This window comes from Mirounga leonina, unplaced genomic scaffold (assembly GCF_011800145.1).
Source record: "Mirounga leonina isolate KUSES-001 unplaced genomic scaffold, KU_Mleo_1.0 Mir_153, whole genome shotgun sequence".
Classification (NCBI taxonomy): Eukaryota; Metazoa; Chordata; class Mammalia; order Carnivora; family Phocidae; genus Mirounga; species Mirounga leonina.
In genome coordinates this window covers 13,310,425-13,326,998 of record NW_023270387.1, presented here as the reverse complement: position 1 = coordinate 13,326,998, position 16,574 = coordinate 13,310,425, and the positions used below count along the sequence as shown (strand labels likewise).

General features: G+C 41.5%; 1 protein-coding gene across 2 annotated transcripts in view; it reads right to left on the bottom strand.

Annotated features, from left to right (window-relative positions):
- The window catches only part of PAFAH1B2 (platelet activating factor acetylhydrolase 1b catalytic subunit 2), a 29,467-nt gene continuing 12,893 nt past the window's right edge, over positions 1-16,574 (bottom strand). For both annotated transcript variants that reach the window (XM_035009025.1, XM_035009024.1), the window contains exons 3-6: positions 13,895-13,984; positions 12,265-12,381; positions 10,277-10,399; positions 1-5,896 (exon numbers count right to left, since the gene is read on the bottom strand). In XM_035009025.1, the coding sequence (XP_034864916.1) occupies positions 5,618-5,896; positions 10,277-10,399; positions 12,265-12,381; positions 13,895-13,984 (609 nt within the window). In that variant the 3' untranslated portion in view covers positions 1-5,617. The remainder of the gene's footprint in view (positions 5,897-10,276; positions 10,400-12,264; positions 12,382-13,894; positions 13,985-16,574) is intronic.

Sequence of the window (16,574 nt, the reverse complement as noted above, 5' to 3'; positions counted from 1 at the left end):
TTTATTCAATGCCTAGTTTGTACTAGTCACTAAGCTAGGTGCTGGGAACATAGATACTTAAAACACATTCTCTGTTCTTAAGAATTCATAATCTAACAGTGTAGAACAAATAGTAAGCATATAATACAGAGTAAGTGCAATGATAAAAGATTTACACACGGTATTATGGGAACTCAGAGACGAGAGATCTAGTACAAACCAGAGCTGGAAATCAGGGAAATCAGGAGAAATCAGAAAACACCCCAGGAGGTCTCCGAGGGGGGCTCCAGAAAGATGAACAGAAGCTAGCCTAGCAAAGGAATAGGAGCATATTCCAGACAAGGGGTCTCAACTTGGAGCAAAGTCACAGACTCGAAGTTCAGTGCTACTGGCATGAAGGTTCAAAGGGGTGGGAGGATATGAATTGAAGAGGGTCAAGTCATGGAGAGCACTGGATGTTCTAATGGCTTGGGCTATGCGTAATTATTGATGAGCTTGCTGCAGATGCGTCATGGTCAAAGCTTGAGCAGTATGTAAAATGTTTTCTGAGATCTTAAAATCGATAGCATAAAATCAAGCCAGAGTAGAAGAAAGACTGCATGTTTATCAAACCTCTAAGACCTTTGCTTCGTGGCTATATAAAAATATGTAACCGAGTGAAGATTTCACCCCTGCTATGACTGGAGGAAAGTAGGAGATGGGACTCTCCTGCTGGTTTTGTCGTTTTTCCCCAAGTGGGTGCTGGCGAGGGAGCCTTCCCTCCTACCCACTTGTCCTGGCCAGTGAAGTTCACATGGGCTAGTAGTTTGGATACACTTAACAGAGGGGCCTGGGCTGCTTTCATTGCTGCTCTGTGTCTTAAGGGGAACCAGTGAGCCGCTGACAAAGGCAAAGCCTCTGGGGGAGGAGAGGGCAGAGAGGAACCTGGTGTGATTAGATATGGGAGGAAGACAACTAGAAAAGCAAAAGTATCTTAGTATCTCCACATTCTATTCTCTTCCAGGAGTAAGCCAGTTTAACCCAGTAGCCATCACTGCGGTGAAGAGTGATAAAGTAGATGCTACAAAAAACAGAGGAGCTTACAGCAGCTAGGGAACATTTTACTGGCGGATCAGTTTGCTGTAATTACTGCTGGCGTGGCTGGGGGCTAGTCATCAGGCTAGGCCCTGATGGGCCAGTTGAGTAAGTGGCCCTTGCTCGAGTATCACGGCTATGAAGAGGCCATACTTGGGTCAGGCTGTTTGAGACTGGGGAGGCAAAGATGCTACGTGAGAGCTGTGTCCATGCTCACGGTTCCTGTCCTGAACTCCGTGGTCACATCGTATTAGGAGGCTGGTGCCACCGATGCCATTCATCTGGTTCAGGTCCGGTGGTCTACAGCATACAACCAGCCTGACCTGTCTGCACAAACACGCCGGACTCATGGGTAAGGGTGGCTACAAAGGAAGCAGCTGTGCTCTCTTAGCGTCTCTGTATGAATGAACCCTCAACGTTTTCATCTACCCCTGTGGTCCCCGCCCCCACGCCTCAGCATATGGAAGCTGCTACGTTGCTCTTTTAATTATCTTTTTGCCATTTGACTGTACTTACACTTTCCTGTTTCCTTTAGATCTTACACTTGCATTTCCCCAAGGGTCTTCCTGTCAGTCCGAACTTACTGACCTGTTAACGGCCGAGCAGTCTTTGAACCCCTTCATGTGTACCACCAAAAATTCTGGCTCCACAAACGCCACAATTTCATTCTGCTGCTGTTTTAAGGTGGAAAGCAAGATGGCCAGGTAACGCATTTTAAATAAATTCTAATATTCGTGTGGCCGTGTGTAGGACGGAACAGAAGAGTATGCCGGCTGCAGAAAGGAAACTAGGGATGTATCTACAACTAGAAGGACAGCCCAGATTGAATGAGTAGTGGCAAGGCAAGGATTCTGAAATCTGGTAAAGCTGGGTTCAAATCCCAGCTCAGGTACCGAAATTATAGGACTCCTTAGATGGATACCATTCATACCTCCCTGGGCCTCTCAGCCAACAGCAGAATGGGGACGAATACACCTGCAAAATATTAGTAGGACTTTCTCCCTAGATGGCACAGGAACTCAGAACAGTCCAACTGATTGGAAGCACTCGAGTGCATGCTGGGGGCAATAGTAGAAAGAGATATTCTAAAGTGTAAAAAAGGAAACTGATGATTATTAGTGTGAGGAAGAGAGTGAGAAACAGTGGAAATTACAAATTTAATGGGAATAAATTCTAAAGACTGAAATTAGGAAAAAAGACCAAGAGGTCATTTTCACAGTTTAAGAATCGGTTCTTTTTAACTGACAGATACTCATAACCAATCTGAAATACTTCCTTTGACAATTTCCCCAGGTGTCTAGTTAGGATTCCTTGTAACTGCTCACCCCATCCTTCCCTCCTACAGCCCTGAGGAGATGTGATGCCAGTCAGCTCAGTATAGTCACTTCCCCAGAAAAGAAGGAGGATGTTTTAAGTATCCAGTGTGCTTGTGATAAGGTAGGGGGGAAAAAAAGCATCCCTTTGTCCCCTCCATTGGAATCCAGAGACTCTGATAAAGGAGACAGAAAGACATAAGCAAGTTTGAGAGAAATGTTTACATTTATATTGAAATATGCACTAAAACAGAATGAGTTCTACTAGTCAATGAAACTTCGCCAAAGCAGAATCACAAACTTCTGTTGGGGAGGTCCAGTCAGCTAGCAGCAGTGATCCCCAAGCAGGAACACCAAGGAGAAGCCTGGGAGACCCCACTCCAAAAAGCCTCCTTTCAAGAGACCCCGACTCACTTCTCCCACATGCACCCACACAGATTTAGGAGCGTGGACATGCTCCTCATTTTCATATATTTTTAGTTTCTTCTTCACTGCAATAAATATAAAATTGGCAATGCTCATACACCACAGCACAGACAATATTTCAGGCTTTAGCATACAACTGTAAACAGTGACTAGATTAAAAAAAAAAGTGTTTTTGTTTTTTAACAACAAGAGACAGAATTCTTAAGAGCAGGGAATGAGCTACACAAGATTTGTTTTGTTGGGTTAAGGTTTTTTGCAGAAGATTCTGGTTTAGATAGATGCCCCCAACAGTCGAAAAAGACCCTAAGTGGGTGCCAGACCACTGCCCGTGGCAGCCTAGAATGTGGAGGCAGCCAAACAACATGCCTTAGGTCACCCTTGGCAGTACGTCCTCAACCTGCCACATTCACAATGTGCCCACAGAGATCCACAGCCATCACTGGCTGCCAGCTAGGTATCGGGAATGGAGGGGCAAAGGAATTAAAACTTGCTGGGGGGAGGATCAGAACACCTCTGCTAGCTGTCTGGAAAGTTGGCCCCTTAATCACAATGACAACTAGGACATTTCACTTGGACAGTGCATTACATTTACATATACATGAGAAGTATAAAGAGAGAAATCCAAAGAGTAAGCATTAAGTTCTGTCACTATAGCGAACAGGGATGTTAATCAAAGAAAAACAGATGAACACTTTTTGCCCTAACGCAGTGCAAAGAAAGTGGGCAAGAAATGAAAGTGGACTCAGTATCTGCACATTAGCAATGGGTCAGACTTTTATTTAAAAGGCCAGTGGTTCAAATACTATTGCTTGAATAGCTCTGGTAGGCATAAAATGTAGTAACACCCGAGGTTTACACACATAAGCAAAGGAGCTGAAGGCCAGCTCACAAAGGGCTATTTGATCCTTAGTCAAGAGGGAAGCTAAAAGCGCATGCTGCAGGAATAACCTAACGGGTTTGTTTGGACGATAGTCCCGCCCTCTGACAAATGGAAAAAGACCTGGATGAGAATCGGTCTTTTCACACACAAACTTCTCCGCCCTCCTTAGAACTATGCCTCAGCTAAGAAAAAACCTGTCCTGATAAACCCAAGAATCTGGGCTCCTAAAAAGAGAGGGAACTTTAATGTGGGAAACGAGGCTAGTAAACATCACATGTACTTTGTCGTTAGTGAAGACATGATACATTCAGAAATGTATTAAAAAAAAAAAAAGGACTAAAAATAAGACCAAAAAAATTCCTAGAAAGACATTTCACAAGAAAAACATCAGCCCAAGTTCTATCCCTCTCAATCAGAAGTGGCTCTTAGCACAAATCAGCAACCCCCTCCAACTCACAAAAGCACCGACATTTGCCTCGCAAGCAAAACATCAAACATATTCCTTAGTCACTGAACTTGAATGTTAAGCTGAATCAGTGCAGAGCACATTTTAATAGGTTACTCCAATACCCACCTGGTCCAGTTTAAAATATTTGTTTGTAGATCCAGTTTGTACATATTCCAAAGGTATACTGAACAATAAACCATGTATTGTCCCATTATTTTTAAAATGGCAGTTCTTGAAGCTCAAGCAAAACATTAAGATTATAAAGAGCTCTCTCGAAAGAAATCCTCAGACCCTGAAAGTCAAACCAACCTAGTTCTTTTTCACTAAAATGGTGGGATCAGGTAGAATGCCTATTCTGAAGAGCAGCTCCATTTGTTTCCCCATGAAAAAGGCCAAATTTTTCTGGACTGATAAAATTTTAAAAACTAAGCCAATAAAAAAATAAAATATACACCCTAAGATACTATAAAACTTGAAATAATGTCAGGGCTTATGGAATGAGAAATAGAGTTCTGGTTGCCTTTTTTTTTTTTTTCCCCCAAAAGAGGAAAGTGTAAAACATTTGAGGGAAAAACAAAACAAACCAAACCAGAACTCCGAATCTGGACAGCACTACACAGACTACGCACAGAGCACCACACGAGAATGAGTTGCACATCAGTACTATCATCATGAGAGTAACTGGCTGGGGACTTATACTTCCAGCAAGAGCTCCTAGGTCAAAAATGTGTTAAAAGCTTGTAATGTCAACAAGGACCCCCCCAAAAAACAAAGAGGGGATGAGGGGAAATAGGGAGGAAAGGCTGCATGCATGGGTCTATTATAGACATGATATTCAGCAGCATAAAAATAATACCCTCCGTAGAGTCCCCCAAATGGGGCAAAACCTTTCTTCCATTGCTAAACATGGGAAAGATTAAGAGAATGGAACAAATTCACTTGTTAACCATAGCATCTCCCATATCTGAATCACAAGCATGTTCAATCTGATGCTGTATGTTAAGAAAATGTTGCGAATACATAGGAGTAAAGCAAACTAAAAACAAAGGGCTAAATTATGAACTTTAAAAACTGGAAAAGACATCTGTATTAAAGCCAAGTAGGTATGGATCCTGATCGTTACTCTATATGACATAATCCATAGAAAGAAAGGCCAAGAAAAAAAAAATCTTCATTTTGTTCAGTCCTTAGGCTCGATGTTGTCCTAGGAAAAACTGTGATAATTCAATGAGTGTGTCACACATACAACTAAAAAGTCCCCTTCTGGTTTCAAACGAATTTAAACAACAATCTTCCTTGGCTAATTTGTCTCCTGTGTCAAACCAACCTTCTATGTACAGGACCAGTTTAAATCCCTCCTCCCCTTCAAACACTAGATATGAACATCCAGGAACATTCTACAATGCAAAGTGCCTTAGGAAAGAGAAGGATTCTGTAGTGCCAGTGATATAACTGATCTGAGGAAGCTGGGGTGCGAGTAACACTGATGGGAGCCAGTCAGGCGATGGTGGTTTGTTTCTCCTCAGGGGTCTCCTCCAACAACTGCATGATCAGTTCATGCAGGGGTTTGCAGATCTTGGCGTAGCCCCCTCCTGTGAGGTGCAGAAAATCAAACATGTCGTGGCAGGAGATGGCACCGTCCGAGTGCACGAAGCCCCCGTCTGTGTCCAGGAGCTGGACATTGGTGAGCTTCGGCAGGGAAACCTTGAGGAGCTGGTTCACCTTGGCATTCTTTTGCCTCAACGGGTTGGGCTTCTCACCTCGAGGTAACAAACCCTGGGGCAAAGCAGAGAACACAAGAAGAGAAGAGTCACTGGTTTTTCTCTACTGACTCATCTGTGATTTCTGAGATTCCTGGAAGAACTGCTCCATTTGACACTCTTAAAACTTTGATTTCTCAAACACTAGAAACTCTGAACTAGATTGGTTTCAATGACGGTTCTCTGACCATTTCTTCTCTGTCTCTTCAGAAGCACCCCTTCCTCCTCCTGTCCCTTAATTGTTGGTATGCTCCAGGGTCTTGTCCTTGGCCTACTACTCGGCCCACTCTGAACACTCTAGCCTAGAACCAAACTTCCCAAACCTCCCGAAGCACTCCCAACCTGACATGTCCAAAAGCAATTCATCATCTTCTCCCCACACTATGCTCCTTCCACATTCTCTGTACCAACCGATCATTCCGACCTCCCTGCATCTTTCATCCCACATACCTTATCTATTTACCATTGAATTACTCAGCTTTTGCATCCTCAATAATTTTCAAAACCTTTTTTTCTCCTCCATTCTGAGTGTACATGCTGCTATGGCTTGGAAACTTACCACTACTCTCTCAGTTAATGTAAAGTCTCCTGACTGGCCTTCCCACCTCCAGCGTGGTCTTCCCTTTAATTCATTCTCCATACAGCCATCAGAATCACCCAGCTCCAACGCACATGTATTTATGAATGCTACACGGAAACTACACTACTGCAGAAGACAAACAGTGGGAACAACTGTGGTCTAGACGAACCAAAGCCACATAATATCTGCTAGGATAAAACAGCTATTTTCTTAATTCATTTTTAACTTATGTTAATTATCTATCTTCAGGTAAATCACATGTCTGTCCTCCTACAGTCAATAGAAGTTCACCCTTACGTGTCAAGAGCAAGGTTTACCATCTCAAACTAGAAATGTCCTTTTACAGATGCTGATCCTATTATAAAATTATTGTCAGACAACCTTTCCATTGGTTTATAACTAGTGATTGCACACACCAAGTTATTCCTATGTAGGCAAAAAAATTTCTACCTACTTCTCCTACAGGCTATGGTAAGAGGACTTATTTTACAAAAACAGATTTTCTGCGGGTATTCTACTAAAAAAAAACCTTTATGCCAAAGTTAAGTACTTGTTCATGTCTTTAATTCTTTTCAGCAAAATGTTGGAAGCTTTATTACCACTTTTTATGTGACTGTATAGTTCCAAATGAGAATTATAGATAATTATGACTCTGCTACCCTAGACCATCTCCTCCTATCCTTTTGTTAAGCGGCTCAAAAATTTCACAAAGTCAATCCTAAACCCTCATTTACATAACTGTTGAAGTATTAGGCTCTGCATATAACAGTTAACAAAAAAGAACTGCTTACATATCGGAGTCTTGCTGAGATATGAGCAACCAGGGAGGATGGCCAGTGAACAACAAACATACACTTTGTTCTGACACTCAAAGAACACCGTGACAGTCAAAGCCATAAAAAATGAGTAAGCCTTAAGAACAGGGCACCATACCTACTGGGATTTTCAAGCAAGGATGAGAAAAGCACCTTATGTATTTGCATAGCATTTTCCTTAATATGAGAATATCAAAGGTATGCCATGTGATTTTTCCCTATAATAATTAATTACTAAAATACTATCATGTTAAAAGAAACAAAAAAGAAAAATACCATGCTCCTAATCTCTTCACCACGTGACTACGGCAGACCCTTGAACAACACAGGTGTGGAGTGCACAGGTCCACTTATTCACAAATGTTTTTCCATAAATACAGTACTGTAAATATATTTTCTCTTCCTTATGGTTTTCTTAATCCCATTTTCTTTTCCCTAGCTTTCCTGTAAGAATACAGTATGTCATACATATAACAAGCCAAATATATCTTAATTGACTGCTTATCAGGAAAGCTTCTGATCAACAGACCATTAGTAAATTTGAGTGAAAAGTGGGCACCTGGGTGGCTCAGTTGGTTAAGCGACTGCCTTCGGCTCAGGTCATGATCCTGGAGTCCCTGGATCGAGTCCCGCATCGGGCTCCCTGCTCGGCAGGGAGTCTGCTTCTCCCTCTGACCCTCCCCCCTCTCATGTACTCGCTCTCTCTCATTCTCTCTCTCTCAAATAAATAAATAAAATCTTAAAAAAAAAAAAAAATTTGAGTGAAAAGTTATATGCAGATTTTCAACTGTATGGGGGTCAGTGCCCCTCAAGGGTTATCTGTACTTTAAGTAATTCTAACTATAATACACACACACTTTAATATTTGGACTTTTCACTTAAGTATGTCATAAATCTTGTTTCCACACAGCTCTTGTAACTGTCATGGGATCGGGGCTATTATGTTCAGTGACTTCTGCAATCATTCCCTCACAGAATCATTTAGGGCACTGCTGATGTTTGAGTGTTGTAGAGAACACCAGTGTATATCAAATTTAAAAGTCTGGTTGCAACAAAGACTATTTATGGAGGATTTATTCAGCAACATTCACGCAACAAATATGTCCTAAGCAGCTTTGTATCAGCCACTTTGTAAGAGCCACCTCAGAGGTGGACTCTTAACCACAACCCTTTCTGGAGTAAAGCAGGGATATAAGCAAGTAAATTATATTAAATACCATGTAATAAAAAAATAAGACGTGGCTCCCCACGGGCACCAGTAAGAAAAACCCAAACTCTGGGTGCCTGGGTGGCTCAGTTGGTTAAGCGACTGCCTTCGGCTCAGGTCATGATCCTGGAGTCTGGGGATCGAGTCCCGCATCGGGCTCCCTGCTCGGCGGGGAGTCTGCTTCTCCCTCTGACCCTCCCCCCTCTCATGTGCTCTCTCTCTCAAATAAATAAAATCTTAAAAAAAAAAAAAAAAAAGAAAAACCCAAACTCCTCCATCAAGGCACACAAATCCCTACGTGACTTGGCCATACCTCTTTCTCCTAACCATCCTAGCCTTAAACTTTATTCAATGACAGCCCTAGAATTCTTCAAGCACCCCCCTTCATTTGCCCAATAAACACACACAAGTATAAGACTTTCACCGTTTTTTTCCCCTCCCTCTGTCATGCCTTCTTTCCTTTCTCCATCTGTCTGGAGACCAATGAATTCTTTAAAAACTATAGTCAAATGTAGCTTTTATGTCTAAAATCCACCCTTTCTCATGGGACGCCTGGGTGGCTCAGTCAGTTAAGCATCCGACTCTTGGTTTTGGTTCAGGTCATGATCTCAGGGTCATGAGATCAAGCCCCACATCAGGATCCATACTCAGATCCACACTGAGATTCATTCACCCTCCCTCTCTCTCCCCCTCTGTTGCTCCCCCTGCTCGAGTGAACTCACTCTAAATAAAATCTTAACAAAACAAACAAAACCTGGGTGGCTCAGTCAGTTAAGTGTCTGCCTTCGGCTCCCGTCATGATCCCAGGGTCCTGGGATCGAGTCCCGCACAGGCTCCTTGCTCAGCAGGGAGCCTGCTTTTCCCTCTACCTGCCGCTCCCCCTGCTTGTGCGTGCGCTGTCTCTCTGACAAATAGATAAAATCTTAAAAAACGAAACAGAACAAAAAAAACCTATTCTCCCCTTAGCATACAGTATAATTACTCCTATTAGCATACAGTATGCTAATTCTCTCTTTGTATTGCTGTGCCCATCTACCACTAGACCAGACTGTGTGCTCCTTGAGAGGGACAATGTCTTACTCATTTTTGTATGTTCAGGACCCAGGACAGTGTCTTGTACATAGTGATCCTCACGTTTGTTGAATAAATGCCTACCTTCTTAACATCATCTCATTAAAGAACTGAATACATACCAGATTTCATTCAGAATTTGGTTTTGCTACGAGTATCTATAGGTAAACTTTCATACTTAAAGACAGCTATTTATCTCTGAGACGGTGAATATTTAATGCTTTAGCTCCATAAAGGGCAGTACTCTCTATTAGGAGTAAGACTATAAAGCACCCATTTTTTTGCTAACAGAATCTCTGATGTTTTAGAGAATTCAGAGATTCTAATAAATATACCACCTTTAACATATGAACAGTGGGACTGAACAACACATCTATGTTAATCCAAAGCCAGTCTAATAAAAAGAGACTCAGGACTAGGACAAGTTTCATATGTGATTTAAAAAATTATCAGAAGACAGTTAAAAAAAAAAAAACAAAAACGAAGGCTACCTGAGACAACAACCTCTAAACAAGGATAAGCAGATAAAAGATGACTCCCTCAGCTGGTCTGGGAAATGATGAAACCAGTAAGACAATAGGACATATCAGAGAAGAGCCTCTCAGGAGTATCATAAACTGCTTTCACCTAAAGATTCTCTGTATTCATGAGTGATCATATTTCTAAAAACATTCCTCACCTGACCTAATGACATCAAAGACTACTGGCCCAAAGGCTACATACCAATACAATGATTTTGGCCTGCGGCTGCCTTGTGTTAATAAGTTGGACGATGGCCTCGATTCCACCTGCTACTTCTTCTGCCGTATTTTCATGGTTGTTTGTTCCTACCCAGACAACAATGACCTATAATTGAGGGAAGATAAAGAAAGCGGGGCGATGAGTAAATAACCAAGAATAAAGGAACGTTTAGATGAAAATCTAATATTTAGATAAAAATATTTATCAATGTTTAGATAAGCATCTTATTTCAAAAATCAAAAGAAGGAAAGGTGAACTTGTCAAATGGTAGGGATAACTTCAACTGAGCAGCCACCTTCAAACACTGATTTAGGCCTCATAGATCTCAGGATAAATTCCAAGCAGATTAATTCCGAAGCAGTAAAACTACCCTAGGAGGAAATGACAGAATTCTTTCATCATTGTGGAGTTGGAAACTAAGCTCTTAAAATCCAGAAACTATACAGAAAAGATAACAAATTCAACTGTATAAAAATAAAAACTCTGCATGTTGAAGAAAATACTAAAGTGAAATCTAAGAAAGCCAGGAAAAAATATTTGCAACTCCTACCATAGAAACTCCCTGACTACAAGTATCTTCCAGAAAAAAAAATAACAAAAGTACCCAAGGGAATGTAACTGGTATAAATGCAGTTATACTGAAGAAAGAGTAGCTGGGGAGGAAGCTGGATGAAGTTTCGAGTTTTTCCTCTTTAAAAAAAAAAAATTCATCTACGAGGTGGCTGTCACCTAGAGACATACATCTTAGTATACAACCCAACAAAGTAACTTTCCACCCTGTCACAAAAGACAGGAACATGGACTAGTTTTTCTATTAGAAAGGCCAAAAAATAGGGCTTCCTGGCTGGCTCAGTCAGTAGAGCATGGGACTCTTGATCTCAGGATTGTGAGTTCAAGCCCCACATTGGGTATACAGATTACTTAAAAATAAAATCTTAAAAAAAATAGAGGGGCGCCTGGGTGGCTCAGTTGGTTAGGTGTCTGACTCTTGATTTCCACTCAGGTCATGATCTCTGGGTCATGGGACTGAGCCCCATGTCAGGCTCTGCGCTCAGCATCGAGTCTGCCTGTCCCTCTTCCTCTGCTCCTCCTCCCACTCCCAGAGGCATGCACTCTCTCACTCTCAAATAGATAAATAAATAATAATAAATGAATAAAAAGGGGCGCCTGGGTGGCGGAGTCCATTAAGCACCCAGCTCTTGCTTTCAGCTCAGGATGGGTTCTCAGGGTCATAAGATCAAGGCCCGCACTGGGCTCAGCACAGAGTTGGCTTGCGATTCTCTCTCCCTCTCCCTCTGCCCCTCCCAGTCATGCTCTCTCTCTAAAATAAATAAATCTTTTTTAAAAATTAAAAAAAAATTTCTAAAGGCAAAAAATAAAATACTTTCAACAAAGCAACTGTTATCAACTTTGTTTTTTTTCTTTGTTTAGAGCTGAAAAAAATTACATGCACAGTGTGCCAACTCAGGACATTTATAATGTGTTAAGGTAGTGGGGTACACATTTATGAATATTTGTTCGTATCTGCTTCAAATTTTCTTCAGAAAAACTTGGGAGGCCTTGCTTACTAATTTGTTTATATGGTTAAACAGCTCCAAAATTACTTCTTGAAGTGAATCATGACACTGCCACCATGGCCCTCGTCTGAGCAGATTCCCCTGGTGCTGCATTTAGGCCTACAGAATAGCGTGCCTCATGAGCATCAAATCCCTTCCTACAGCTGAAGAAGACCATTATTAACAACTACAAATACAACCTAAGCAAGCAAAACACTGATTTCTTAATACCTATCTGCAATGTTCTTAAGCAAGGACAACAGCATCATTTATCTTAAAGGGGAACAAAGCAAAGACAGTAGCAAAATAATGCTTTAAAGAAGCAGTTTGTTTTTACTAGCAGTTTCAGACAATTTTCTACCTGGAAAAGACTCAAGATTAAAGATACTCTTTAAAACATTAGTTTCATTTCACCTTAGGTTTAATATTCTCCAGTTCTCCATTCTTTAGTCTCCACAAAACATGTCTTGTTGTATCTCCCCCAATTCCAAAATTTAGTGCATGAAGTGGGGAAAAAAGCTCTCGCCATATCTAAAAAGAGAAAAAAGAGCTTTATTTAAACTGAGTGGGAAATAAAATTCTTCCATTGCAATGTGTTTGTGAGGCACCTGAAAGAATAATTTTCATTTTCTATATTCAAATGTAATGCTGCAAATCATGAGCTGCTCAGTGTTTGCAAGGCTCGGAGGATGGCACTGTATCACTCAATTCTTTCTATGATTACTTTTTTTTTTTTAATGTATTTTTTACTTTATTTTTTAAGTAGGTTCCATGCCCAACGTGGAGCCCAAAGTGGAGCTGGAACTCAAAATCATGAGATCAAGACCTGAGATCAAGAGTCGGATGCTTAATTGACTGAGCCACCCAGGCGCCCCTCTATCACTCAGTTCTTAATGCAGTCTTCGACCTGAGCTCAAGAATGGAGTCACAATGCTGCCCGATGCCCGTCAGGAGGTTCCAGCATTTATACTCAAGGTGCCAACTCAGTAAGCTCTCCTTTCCCTTTACTCATGCATCAAAATGAATAGGGTGAAGTAGAAACATGAGATGAAGAAATTTAGAGCGCTGGAGCCAGAAAGGAATCAAGCTATCTTTTCCTTTAACTGCCCTGGAAGAGTGCAAATCTTAAAAAAAGATGTGGAACACAAAATATGGGGCACCTGGGTGGCTCAGTCATTCAGCGTCTGCCTTCGGCTCAGGTCATGATCTCAAGGTCCTGGGATCGAGCCCCACATCAGACTCCCTGCTCGGCGCCTGGGTGGCGGAGTCCATTAAGCACCCAGCTCTTGCTTTCAGCTCAGGATGGGTCCCTGCTCGGCAGGGAGTCTGCTTCTCCCTCTCCCCCTGCCTGCCATTCCCCCTACTTTGCTCTCTTTCTGTCAAATAAATAAAATCTTAAAAAAACCAACTGAGCCACCCAGGTGCCCACAGATTTTCCTTTTTTTACATCCACCCAATTAAACATCCAATTAATGTTTGTATTTTCACCCATAGCAGATGAGTATCTCCGATTCACCACAGTGTTACCTGCACACTGGCTCCAGCGCTCTAAAAATACGCAAATATGCAAAATAAGGGGCGCCTGGGTGGCTTAGTCAGTTAAGCATCCGACTCTTGGTCATGATCTCAGGATCATGGGATCGAGCCCCACATCGGGCTCTGCACTCAGTGTGGAGTCTGCTTGGGATTCTCTGCCTCCCCTTCCCTCTGCCCCTCCCCCTCCTCCACATTCTCTATTAAATAAATAAATAAATCTTTAAAAAAATATATACAAAATAAGAAAATGTAAAACACAGTAAGACTCTGTGGCACTGTGTGGCAAAAAAGGGAGCTGAGTTAGAAACAATTCTGAATTTTTTGTCTCATCATGCATGGTGGCACAAAGAATCCCATTATGGAGGTCTGACCTCCCTCGCACTCTGAACTAGAGCTTCTCTAAACTGTCATGAATAAGCCTACAGATTCAGCTCAGAGTGAAAGTTTGCTAGCGATGAATGGATTTACTTTGGTAGCCAAGACCCACCCTCCCCCCTTCCACCTTTACCTCATATTGCTGCATTAACTGCACCATGGAATCCCCCACAAACAGTACATCAGGCTCTTTGTCTTTACAGTCGAGGACAAATCTGTTGTGCTGGTTCGAAAAAGGAAGAAAAATTAGAAAACTGGCATTTCTTTCTCAGTGAGAGGTCTTGGCCTAGACAGAACAGTTGTCCAACCAGTTACTCTGCTGTTAAACATTCTATTTATTCTGTCTGAAATAAACTACTGAGATTTTCTTCCCACCCTTACCACACTGATCATTCTAATATGCTAAGAAAACTGGAATTCTATTGAAACCAGAATGGAAAAACACACTTAACATGTTTTTTAGAAGTTTATCTTTTCCTCAAACTCTTTGAAAGATAATTTCAGACACACAGAAAAACCACAGTACAATGAACACCTGTATATCCTCTGCCTGTATTCAACAATAATGTTCTCCCATATTTGCTTTATCTGTTTGTGTTTGCTGAACCATTTGAAGGTAAGTGGCAAATGCTATGGTTCTTCACCTTTACGTATTTCAGCATGAGTAAGGACAGTCTCCTATAAAACCACAAAACTATTATTGCATCTAAGACAATGAACAATAGTCCCATAGTCCCATAATATTCAGTCCATATTCAATTTTTCCAGTTGTTCCAAGAGTTGGATAAAGTATTATAGCTCTTTTTTTGAACTAGGAACCAATCAAGAATCATGTATCTTATTTGGATGTTTTAACATGGCCTTTGAAAATGCCTGTTCACCTCCAACTCTGAGACAATGGCAAAGTGGGAGTCAATCCTTTCTCAGTCGAATCCAAATCTATAAGCAGTGGTGACCATGACCTAGTCCTAGAGTACTTCTCTCTGCTGCAAGGGCACAAGACACTTTTAAAATGGATTTTACTCATCAATACTAAAGGACTCGCTATTCTCTGTCAAATAAATAAATAAAATCTTCAAAAAAAAAATACTAAAGGACATAGCTGAAGTTTCTATATTCATCCCTGAAATAAATGTACATGATACTCTAGGCAACAGTCTTTAACCCAGTTCTAGGGAAAGGTCTGAATGCTGTTCCTTTTTCTCAAGCTCTACATTCAACGATGCTTTCCTTAGGAATTAAGTTATATTTAAGTGTTTCTGCTGCTAAATATCTGTGCAGGTAACACTGTGGTGAATCGGAGATACTCATCTGCTATGGGTGAAAATACAAAAATACTTCTGGAAATAATTTGACAATTAAAAGAGCTCCTCCTGTAGAGTGACAGGATTTGATATAGATTTTCCTTTTTTTTTTTAAAGATTTTATTTATTTGACAGAGAGAGAGACAGCGAGAGAGGGAACACAAGCAAGGGGAGTGTGCGAGGGAGAAGCAGGCTTCCCGCAGAGCAGGGAGCCCGATGCAGGGCTCGATCCCAGGACGTTGGGATCATGACCTGAGCCGAAGGCAGACGCTTAACGACTGAGCCACCCAGGCGCCCCCCTTTGTTTTTTTAAGGTTTTATTTACTTGAGAGAGAGAGAGAGAGTCCAAGTGGGGGAGGAGCAGTCGGGGAGGGAGGGAATCTGTCCAGCAGAATCCACATTGAGCACGGAACCCGACTCGGGGCTTGACTTCAAGACCCTGAGATCAGGGCCTGAGCTGAAACCCTGAGCTGGATGCTTAACCAACTGAACCACCCAGGTGCCCACAGATTTTCCTTTTTTTACATCCACGTTTTGTGTAAATAAACTTTTTAAATTACTACTTTTTCAATAAGTATTTTTAAACTGAAGAGATAAAATGGGCACGAATAAAACCATAGCTGGTGGGGCGCCTGGGTGGCTCAGTCGTTAAGCGTCTGCCTTCGGCTCAGGTCATGATCCCAGGGTCCTGGGATCGAGCCCCGCGTCGGGCTCCCTGCTCAGCTGGGAGTCTGCTTCTCCCTCTCCCTCTCCCCCTGCTTGTGTTCCCTCTTTCGCTGTGTCTCTCTCTGTCAAATAAATAAATTAAAATAAATAAATAAATAAATAAATAAATAAAACCATAGCTGGCGAGTAGGTACACTTCCACAACACTTCTCCTCTCCATTGTGGTACTACAGTGCCAACTACCTCTCAAAACCGGTGAAATAGTTCACAGTTCTAGAATGTCATGGAATTTAAGCTCTGCTGTTCTAAAGGTTCTGGTACTCTATGTTTTCTTTTTAAGTCTAAAAGTAGGTACAATAAGTTTGGAAAAATAGATCAAAACAAAACACTTAGAATTCTACCATCTTAGCCCAGTAACTATCATTTGGGCATATTTTCCTTTTTTTTTTTTTTCCCCCACAGGCCTCCCTAACCTTTTTTTAAACAGTTGACTCACTATGTGTACCTCTTTCTGGCACAATAGCTTTGGGGACAGAACAGCCTATGTTCAAATTCTAGCTTGCCTACTTTCTAGTCCAGAAAGCATATAACTAGTATCACCCTTAAAAAAACTTAATATGAAAAATATCAAACGTACACGAAAGCAGAATAGGGTAGCTCTATTTTTAACATCTTGAGGAACCTCCATTCCCTTTTCCAGAGTGGATGCAACAGCTTACATTCCCACCAACAGTGTAGGAGGGTTCCCCTTTCTCTGCATCCTCCCCAACACTTGTTGTTTCCTGTCTTGTTAATTTTTGCCATTCTAACTGGTGTAAGGTGGTATCTCATTGTGGTTTTGAT